At 40.9% G+C, this 11,287-nt stretch overlaps 1 protein-coding gene across 1 annotated transcript; it reads right to left on the minus strand.

The window, feature by feature from the left end:
• Positions 1 to 617: 617 nt before the first annotated feature.
• Positions 618 to 8,475, minus strand: tmem151ba (transmembrane protein 151Ba). The gene is made up of 2 exons (XM_010738429.3): positions 6,932 to 8,475; positions 618 to 4,074 (listed from the first exon to the last, which is right to left on the minus strand). Exons 1-2 carry the CDS (start codon positions 7,013 to 7,015, stop codon positions 2,632 to 2,634), a joined length of 1,527 nt encoding a protein of 508 aa, XP_010736731.1. The 5' UTR covers positions 7,016 to 8,475; the 3' UTR covers positions 618 to 2,631.
• Between the last annotated feature and the right edge of the window lie 2,812 nt (positions 8,476 to 11,287).

The following is an 11,287-nucleotide window of genomic DNA, read 5'->3' on the forward strand; positions in this document are numbered from 1 at the left end:
CTGGCATCATAAAGCTGTTGCCATCCTTTATCACCGCTGGGTGCAGCAACCCTCCGGTGCCTGCATCGAGAGCTGGTCACACAAAAACCTGGCAGAGATTTAAAAAGCCCCATGGAAGAATGAATTATAACAAAATCCATTAAAAATTTGCATAACAGAAAGTGCACCAGGGTAGAACCTAGAGTGTAGAGACATAAAACACTTGTTATTGCACTGTAACAGTACTGATTCACAAAAAGAAAAGGCTCTCCATCTCTTACAGAGGTCAGCCCCTGCATGACCACAACAGTCAAACAACCGGCATCACTGATGCAACAACATTGATGTATTCAATATGTCAGCTCTGTGCTATATTTTAGTCAGTAACTAAAAGATTAAATAAAGGTTAACTCACACAAGTTAAAACAATTTCGACATTAAAATTACATTTCTTAAATTTTAATAGTGCAACCCGATTTAGTGAATCACTGGTTTGAAAGTGGACTTAATTTACGAATAGCTGGGGCAAACGAACAGATTTCTATCTGTACCTTTCTCTTTGTTATCTATAACGGGGGGCATTAGTAATGTTATGTCAGTTCAGTTCAACATCTTGTGTTTGGAAACCCCTCGTTTAAAAAAAAACAGTCCGGTTATTACGCATTATGATTTTTGCTGCAGCCTTTCCAAGTTTGGATAACCAGGTTTTGGGATGTTGTTGCAAAGCAGAATCTTTGCCCTGAATACTATCCTGAGTTCTAAAGGGGGGCTTGCATAGATGACCCGTGAGAACGCGTTGTAGTTGAATGAAATGAGAGATCTGATTGAATCACTGTATTGTCTCGTATTGCTATAAAGATCCGAAACTTAACACCACACATGGAATGTAATGAGTATGGCTGATTGGTCACGATTAATAATGAAGGTTGTATTCAGAAGGAACACAAAATGTCCAACCACAGGAATAATTCTGATATTTCCTATTCTTAGACATTTTTAATGGTCTTAATGGTGGGAAAGGATCTGTTTAAGTTTAACTTTGGTTGCAGGTCTCATGAGATGAAGGCTGGTTTGTACATAAATAACTCTTGAATGTGCTTTGTCATTGTCATCCCTTAAAATGAAGACCATTCCTAAAGAAGAAATAAAGCACCCTTGAGTAATGAGTTGTGTTAAAACGTGTTTAAATTTGGAAGCTAATTCCTCCATAATATATATTTGTCCAAAAGTTCTGCCTGATTTTCAAATAAACCTTTATTTTCGTGCACGGCTTGGCTGTAAAAATAAAATCCACGAGACACAGCATGCAGTCATCGGAGAGATTAATCCTGTCATATTATTAAATCTGACACTATCAGTAGTAAATCCAGGCCTCTGCCTATTTCTGGCATCTTTGATGGCCAACTCTCTGGCTGTCTCTCTGATATGCATCAAACAGCAGCATCATCAGTCAGCTATACGAGAGCTGTGTTACATTACGAGGGCCTGATTCCTAAAATCTAACGATGAGATCAGGCAACAGAACACGTTTGTATGCTGTATCGTACACCATGTGCTCTTCTGAGTGTGAATCTGACTTGTTTTAATGGGAAGAGATGAGATGACTTTAGTTCATCATAGCTTATGCTTAACAGTTGATCGCTAGGCACTTAAATAAAGAGGTAGGCTCGATACAAATATTGCCAAATATGAAATCAAAAGGATCTTTGAGATTTTAAACGAGCTAAATCTATCAGTATGTAGTCGGCCGTTATACAAAATGTACAGTTTACAGTGATTGAGAGACATTTTGAAGACGTGTTGTTGATTCAGTCGGAAGTTCTTGTGTCCTTTTACCCACCTGTGCTAAATTATTCATCGACCGTGTTGCTATATTTAGCGAGCCAGGAAGTATAATGTCATTGCAACCAAGCTGATTCCAGCTAACTTGATATTTAAGCATCTGCATCAGATATTTATGTCCATACTATGGAAATGTACTCCTATCGCATGAAGAGATTTAAATCACCCGGTATCAAAAAAGCTTCACATGCAGATGTTTATATTTTATATTCTAGGACTTTATTTAGTCTTTAGTCGTCAGTTTAGTTAATTCTGGATTCCCCTCATTGCTCACGACTCACATGACTCACATGACGTGTGCGTCTATAATTATCTCTATATTTCCTCATTCCTCATTCAGGCGTCATGATTTCAAGACGTGGCGATTTTATACTACCAGTGAGTCAAAGCCTATGTTAAGCTTCAAACTATAGAAAGTGTTACTCATGTGATTGTAAATCGTCTGTGACTAAGATCTATAAATATGGCATTTACAGTAGGGTGTGGACTCCCCTTTTGGTATCCCCTTGGTTACTCGTCCTTTTGGACGCTGCAGGACAATACGTTGACATTTTGGCAGTTTGGTCCTTTTAAAGCGGCGTTATATTTTAAACACCAGTCACATCAATCAATGGCATCAAGTCTGTCTTTTTACCTGACTTATCGACTGTACTGTGAGGACTTTCTCAGATATGCTTTGTTTGCTCTTTGTTTGAGGCTACAAACTTGAGCAAATTGTTATTTGTGGTAACTTGTAAGTAAAACGAAGAAGCAAAAGTTAAGCCAACCCTTGTGTAAAGAGGTTCCTGTGTCAGTATATTCCTTGTTGGGTCATAGAGAAGTCTCCACACAGGAGCCATTCCTGTGCAGGGAGCGGTGGTCGTGGTTGAGGCAGCCTTCGTTGCGATGCACAATGAGGACTGGGAAGTACAGAGCGTCCTGGTAGGCTGGAGGGTTCTCCTCACTGGTCTGCTGGTCTGACAGACATTGGGTGCTCTCTGTGGGGCATGACCGCTCATTCAGGCTCCCGCTGCTCCTCCACAGGCAGCTCCGCCTGGAGCCGTACAACCGACCCAACGAGAAGCGGCTGGCGCTGAAGGGGATAAGGGGGCTCCCGATGTTGCAGATGCTGAGGGCGCTGCGAGAGAAGATGGAGGAGCTGCTGATGGCACGGTGGCAACGCTCACAGTTCTGCCTATAGCTACCGTAACCTCCAGATATTGAGTAGCTGTTGCAGCTCCCTGAGAGCTGGGCCAGGTCCATGAGAACCGCCTCCGAGTAGCTGGGCACCAGCTGCTGGTTGGAGCGGATATGCCACTCCAGCTCCGTGCTGTCGATTGTGTTGACTCGTGGGATGTGTCGGCAATGCGGCCGCTCCTCAGATGGTGTTGCTGGCACGTAGTCAAAGCCAAACAGCTTCTCTACGTGGTAGTGTACACAAGCAGTGCGGTACTCTGCCAGCACCCTCAAAGGCCAGGAGAGGGTGAAAGCAGCTGCCGCCCAGAAAGTGGAGTTGGATGCGTACCAGGGAAGGTGATTAGGGTCAGACAAGGCAATCATATACTCCCTAAAGTCTACATTCTTCAGGTGCATCCCTTCACGGGCCTCCATGTAGTCATCCAGACCCTCGTTCTCTGTGAAGAACCTGGCCCGTTGGGTCAGGTAGGAGTTCTCTGACTCCACATTGGCAAAGCTAAAGCACTTGGTGAACCTCAGCCTGGTGATGGGGAAGTCCTCCAGACCCAGCAGGCTCTTCGAGATGTCCTTAGCCCCACAGTTCCCATAGTCAAACTCCGCCTCAGCCACGTGAGTGTTAACCCGCTCGTGGTAGACCTGCGTAGTGGTGTAGGCATCCCCGTTGCGGTAGCGCGTCACCTGTCGCGTCCTCCTGACATAATGGTAGCTAATGGCCTTCCACCAGATGCAAGGCATGGCCTGCTGCATTCGCTGGACGCGCTCCGCCACACTGTCCAGATCCACCTTGTACTGCAGCTCATTCCTGGTGTAGCAGTGCCAACACTCCACCAGGTAGACCACATAGAGCATGACCAGGAAGGCCAAAGGGATGTAGATGTAGCCATTGGAGCAGGGACTGTCATGGTACATCATAGATTTTCCCTTGTAAGCGGTGTCGAAGGAGAGGCGAGTGACCTTGGTCACCTGGCACCAGGCCATCACCCCGACGCAGCTGTACATCAGCAAGGACAGCAGCAGGCATTTCCAGTGAGTTTCCTGACACAGAGATTTAGTCAGGGACTGTTTCTGGGGGCGCTGCTACAAAGAAGAAGAGAAAACTGCAATAAGTCGACAGAACAACACGGTAAATATATTCTTATTCAACGAATACTGTTGATGTACTTTCTAAAACAACAACTTAAGGGGTTATATCACCTGTAATTACTCACTACAACATAGAATTCTAATTTAATCGATGAGCATTGACTTAAATATATGCTGGGTATAAAGTTAGAAACAGTTCAAAAGTAATGGCTCGTGCATATAAAATATTTAGGGAAATGTTCTGCGTCGAAAGTGCTTTTGTATAGTTTATGCATGAGCTGTGAGCCAATTTTTCATGTCTTGGTCTGTGCTTGTTAAAATCATAAGACTCTCCCCCCTCTTATGATGAAATTCAATAAAAATATCTGATTAATGCAAAAGCACGATGTTAAATCAATAAAAATATCTGATTAATGCAAAAGCACGATGTTAAATCTGCAACTAAAGAGCACTGCGAGCTTCTGTTTGACCGGTGTCTGCGTGTGCACGTGGCCACGGTGCATGTGTTTATAGAAAGATAATATCTGAGAACAGAAACAAACAGAAATATTCTGTCATATTTAATGTCAAGCCAGCCAGAAAAAAAGCAGTCATTTGACTCTGGCATCATAAATCTGTTGCCATCCTTTATCACCGCTGGGCGCAGCAACCCTCCAGTGCCTGCATCGAGAGCTAGTCACGCCTTTTGGGAGCGCTGCCGCACAAAAACCTGGCAGAGATTTAAAAAGCCCCATGGAAGAATGAATTATAACAAAATCCATTAAAAATTTGCATAACAGAAAGTGCACCAGGGTAGAACCTAGAGTGTAGAGACATAAAACACTGTAACAGTACTGATTCACAAAAACAAAAGGCTCTCCATCTCTTACTGAGGTCAGCCCCTGCATGACCACAACAGTCAAACAACCGGCATCACTGATGCGGCAACATTGATGTATTGAATTCAATATGTCAGCTCTGTGCTCTTCAAGTGACAGACGAACATAAATAATAAATGTTCTTTCTCCATAATTACCCCCCCCCCTACCTTGGTCTCATGGTCCCCAAGTCCCTCACCTCAACTCAAGGTTACACCCTGCGGTGTGAAGAGGGATTAACATTGAAATTCCCCATTGAGATGAACCTACTGCAGGAGGACTGTTAACTCACTAAGCATCCTGAACACGCTCGGCGTAGCTGTAATTATAATCAATACGACATGACATACTTTGTGGCTCATGGTACAGTTTACAGCTTCTGTTGAAGCAGCAGGAGCAATGATGAACAGTCGATGTAGATGGAAACATCCCTCTAATTTACATTGTCACAGATAATGTAAATTAAAAACATGTATATTCATATATAGAAATTTGCATTTATGGATGTGTCGGGAGGTCAAGTGTACACTTGACTTAAAAAATGATACCAGCGATGACGAGATGAGCTGGACTAATGGAAACTTTAAAACACCACCCAGAGTTTTAACAGTGATTTTATCCAAACAGATGTACCAACAATTAAAAACCCCTAGATGAGCTTATAACTGAGTTATTCATTAGACCTATGGCTATCCAAAGAGGAAGGAAGTGACTCACCACATACAAAGAAAATTCCTCTGGCGTGTTTGAATAGCAAATCAAACATACATGTTTTTTTGATCCCCACTGTGGATTTTATGCAGGAATTGCACTAGAAATTGAGTTTTTTCTCGTATGTCAATACATATTTATATTTAACATAATTATGGTGTAAAAGGTGGTGTAAAAATGCTGTGAAAAGCCTCAGAGCTTCAGTCAGCCGGAGGCTCTATTATTATATTTGACATTTGGTTGCAGCTATGTTGTGTGTGTAGTGTCGTACTCTCCCTTCGCATAGGAACACAAACAATTTGTTATGTATCCAGGCTACAAAATGTAAAACTAAACATGCAGAGAATAGAAAACAATATTATTTTTAGGATAGTCACCAAACCAGCCTGCATGTTTATATTCATATTTTTCCATTTCTGGCACAGGTTGGTGCCACAAAAAATTTGAGGGCCTTAGAATGAGATGAAAGATGTTGTGAGGATAAAATCCATAAAATATCACGCTGTGAAATGTAATCAATGTTTTTTAAAAAAGCAAATGTTTCCGTCAAGACTCGAGAAGCTTCACAATTCATTCCCACGACCGCCATGGTGCCTTTTAACTTAAGTGTCACACGCTTTCTCTTGACATAATAAGACCAGCCAGGTTATATAAAAACCCTCTTGTGTAATGGATATGTAACTTATCCAACATGTGTGTTTGTAAGGGGAAGTCACAGTGACTGGAGAGAAGAGTCCTTCTGATAACAAGTAATAAATTTGAATTGAATCCCTGTTTCCTGCAGGGAAATTGTTTTTATGGTGCATCTGTCTGTTTCCGTGTTGTCAAAAACTACAGATATTATAACATTTCATGTCAGTCCTCGCAGAGAGTTGGAGCAGAGGATCTCTTTGTCTTTTAAAGTCGGGCCAACAAACCCACATGGATCTGTTACTCTGAGGAGAACAATGACAATGAGTTTCATTTTTTTCCTGGGGACCTATTTGGACCATTTCCAGGACCCACAAGAGGTCCCCGGACCTCATTTTTGGAAATGTCTGGAGGGGAGACAAACAGGAGTATATCCGTGCACGTTCACGCTCTCGGGTGCGCGCTTGAACGCACAGGTTCATATTTTATCCAAAAAACTAATAATGCAATAACACTTTAATCCCCATGTGCACATTGGCCCCCCAATTAATCCCTCTTCTTCAAACTCTGCTAATTATATTGAGATTATCGGGATTCCAGTGAGATGATGAGACTCATTAATGCCTCAAATTGTGCAAACAACGTGTCCTCACCTCCTCCCGCGGGCTGTCCGGCTCCTCCTCGGGGACGGTGGTGGTGCTGCTCTCACTGGCCGTTGCCGCCGATGCTGGGGACATGATGACAACGGTGCAAAAACCAGGGCATGGATCTCCTGCTGGGATGGGAGGTTTCCAAATCAGGGTGAAACATAAAGACACCGAGAAGCCCTCTGCGCATCATCCAGAAGAAACCAGTCCAAGCGGAGCACAAATGAAAACGCTCAAAAGATCCATCATCATCATGCCAGCATCTTCCAGGTGGGCAGACGTCGCCTACGGGAATCTGATCGAAGACGTGCACAAATAGGTTGAGACTCCTCCCGCGATGCAATGACTATATGCTGGTGAAAAGACTCCTGCAAAAGGAGGGATGCAATGTGAGGAAAAAATGGCAAAGGCGGCAGTCAGCTCCTCTCCCTGTAGGCAGTGCCCATGGCAGCCAGTGAAGCTGTGTGAAGAAGGACAAAGACGACAGGCAGCGGCACGTGTGAGCAGCCACCCCCCGACTCCACAATGTAAATAACACTCACACACATCCGCTCAAGAGGATGCCAGCAGCCACACAGAGGCGGTGCTGCAGAGAGAGGAACCCACACCCCCTCTGCATGCCATTAGATGCATGACCATGGACCAATTATAATAATAACAGCCCCCCCTTTAATGAGGCTATAACACTGTGAGAAGAAATAAAGGAGAGTTGGTTACTGCTAAATACACAGTTAAATCACCTCATGCTTGGTATTTTGTATCATTAACGTTCAGCCTCCACAGTAAACCCACAAAAGGAGAACGATGTAGAGCAAGAGGCCTGCAACAATGATCATGTTTTGAAACTGTGTCAGACGTGCTGGTGAATCGACCAGGTTTGTGTATTGTTGTAGTGCCAAATTAATGCATTAAGATGAATTATTAATTATATTTAAATCCTTAGCTGGGATCAGCTCTGACCCTGATAAGGATAAGCAGTCATAATAAACAAATCAGTGAATATATTTACAAGCCTGACGTCCATTTTAAAGCAACACTGTGTAACTTTTAAATCCTAAAAATCAGAATTTAAATCTTTCTTACACTATGTTACTTTTACCCACGTGAAGTTTTCTCTGCTTTGTCCTCCAGCATCACCTCTTGGTTATTGACAGAGTTTCCTGATGGACATTAAACAAAACTGTTGTAAACTAAACTGTGAACTGCAAACTGTAGCTGCTGTTAACTTCCCAGACTGTGAGCACTGTGGGAGTGTTAGTGTTTGTACCACAGGCCACCTAATAGTGGAGTTTTTCAGGCCCCGGCATGCATGACCAGCATTTGGCCATGCACTGAAAACAGGGAGTGGAGCTGGTGTCGTGCCAGAACAGGAGCCGGGCAAGCATGCAATGTTACGAGGCCATAATGTCAGACTGGTGTTGTTGACGGAAGAAGCTAAGGAAGAGAAAAGGAGACAGTGACCAAGCAAGAAGCTGCCGGACACCAGATATCTTTTGTGCTAATCTGGGACTGACTTTTAGACGTTGCAGAGAGCTTCGTGTAAATAAAAAGCTGAAAGACAGATGCCGAGCTGGGCTTCTTGCTGTAATATTAACTGGCTGCTATGTCTTGTTGTTTCACTCGCTTGATGTTTGGCTTCTAGTTTTTGATCATAAGTGATATATATCATAACAAATAAACATTTACAACTGTCCATTATGACAGTGGTATTTCCCCCTGAATGAATGATACATGGAGTGGTTTATGTTTTTATTTTAGTGATATCTTTAATGCTGTAGGTCACACGACACCATAGTTACGATCCCCTGTGAGTAAAATATAAAATCCCCCTATAAAAACCATTACACTTCCAAAGAAATTCATGCATTTGTTCATGCATAAACCATATTTGTAGAGCAAAAGGTGATGCATTCATGCTGTTTATAAAATGTGAAACATAAGAACACCAAAATACCAAAGAGATTAATAACGTCCTGCTGTTTCTGTTTCTCCTTTGTAAACAGCATTTACACACAGGGAGGCTTTACCTTACAGTCTGTCCTGGCACATGACCTCTCGTTTATCATAGCCCACAGTATGGACGTTGGACTTGACTGCTGCTGGCATAAAATGGGATAAGTAAACATAGCAGGATTTCACATGAAGACAGATGGCAACTCTTGGCAGCAGTAAAGGTTTTTCTTTGACAGTATCTATTGTTTTATAGACTATATTTATGATGATTCTGGCAGAGGGGGCAGCAGCTGTGTGAGTGAGCCCTCTGACGGCCAAACCACAACAGGCATTTTTGTGATGGTAAAGGAAACAAGAAATGATAATACATTCCTGCACTTTTGGGAGGTCAACAACTGCAACTTTAATCTCTGCTTAAATGTATTATGTTTCCCTTCATGCAGGCCTTGACCAAAGACAGAGAAGACTGGACAAACAGGAGTATCTTGTTCCATATTTCCTATATGTTATTGTTTGAATGTAACATACTGGAGCTCCCTCAAAAGGTATGCAAAAGGAATTTGCATAGTGTGAAGTTATGTTATTATGCAAGCCAAAGTAAAGATTGCCATCGCAGTCGCCCCTAGACATAAACGCATAGCACACGTTGTATTATTTGCTGTCAAAATGACAACTGTGTAGAGCACATTCAGGTTTTGCAGCTTCTCAGAAAAAGGCTCATAATCCCTTCAATAATAAAGTGCATGCTGTTTCATGTTGACAACCAGTAACCTAGCCTACTTCTGGGAAGTTTAGGGCTTCCAGTTATGGCTTTAGAAAATAAAACTAAGGCTGAGGATGTTGTTTCAAAGCTTTATCCACACTTCCCTGAACATATACAGATCATATGACATTAGTACCTATAGGCTCTAATCTCAAGGAAGTGGTAATTTGTACAGTTCCTAAAACATTTAGAAACACTAAACACAGCTTATCTTAAAGTACTTAAAGGTACAGCGTGTAGGATTTAGTGCTATAGCTGTGAAGTTGCAGATTGCAACAAACAATAATAACCCTCGTCTGACCCTCCCTACCAAGCATGTAGGAGAGGCTGCAGTAGCCAGTGACTGGTTTGTCTTCCGTGGGCTGCTGTATAAACATGGTGGTATTCAACACGCTGGACTCCGTAGCAGACGTGGATGTATAAAAAGAAGTGGATACAGTGTTGGAACCACCTGCTAAGTGGTGCATTAAGCCAAAAAAAGTTAAATTTCTTTCTCTCATACTTCTGTATGCTCCCTCTGTAAATAAAACAGGATTAATGCAACTTATTTTCACGTGATTATACACTAAAGAACACATACTTCTGAATATTAAATTAAATTTCTGCCATATTCTGCCAATAAATCCCAGACAGACAACGAAAAAGTAAAAACAAAACAAAATGTATTATTAACTTTATTAATTAAATAGATTATTATTATTATTATGTTGTGTTTTTAGTATCATAATAATAATATAATAATATAATATATAATAATAATAATAAATATTTGTTATTATCCCCAGTGAATATGCATTATTATTATTAATTATTATTATTAATATTATTATTATTATTATTATGTTGTGTTTTGTATATATAAAATAAATATTGTTATATTCCCCAGTGAAGATGAATAATACTAATAATAATAATATTAATAATATAATATTATTTATTATTATTATTATTTTTATTATTATAGTAGTAGTAGTAATAGTAGTAGTAATAGTAGTATTTGTTTATTTTAATTTTTTATTATTAGACTAAAAACAACAACAACAGCAGGTACAAATAGTGGATACAAATGAAACTGGTAAAAGTTACATTCATAGATACAAGCATGTAGACATATAAATAACAATACTGCAAACTGAAAATACTACAAATAACAATAAATAGATTATTATTAGTAGTAGTAGCAGTAGTAGTAGTAGTAGTAGTAGTAGTAGTAGTAGTAGTAGTATTTGTTTATTTTTATTATTATAAGACTAAAAACAACAACAACAGCAGGTACAAATAGTGGATACAAATAAAAATGAAACTGGTAAAAGTTACATTCATAGATACAAGCATGTGGACATATAAAGAACAATACTGCAAGACAGATTATTATTATCCCCAGTAAAGATACATTATGACTATTATTAGTAGTAGTAAAAAAAGCTAAAAACAACAACAACATGTGAATACTCTGAGAATAAACTGGACTATATTTAGGCTTGTTTTTGAGTTAGGCACCGCAGACTTTTATTATTATAGCTCACGTCTTATTTTGAAAAAAAAAAAAAAAAAAACCTCTCTCTTCCGCCCTGGCCTCGCGCTTCCAGTGGAAGTGTTGTGTTCGTTCACGCGCACTCGGGGATTCCCCCGCGTGACAAAAACAG

Source organism: Larimichthys crocea, chromosome XI, assembly GCF_000972845.2.
Source record: "Larimichthys crocea isolate SSNF chromosome XI, L_crocea_2.0, whole genome shotgun sequence".
NCBI classification, from domain to species: Eukaryota; Metazoa; Chordata; class Actinopteri; family Sciaenidae; genus Larimichthys; species Larimichthys crocea.

Coding starts and splice junctions, on each gene's coding strand:
- tmem151ba (XM_010738429.3), bottom strand. CDS start 7,015: ATGTCCCCAGCATCGGCGGCAACGGCCAGTGAGAGCAGCACCACCACC. Junction 4,075..6,931: donor CGGACAGCCCGCGGGAGGAG/GTGAGGACACGT, acceptor TCTTCTTTGTAG/CAGCGCCCCCAGAAACAGTC.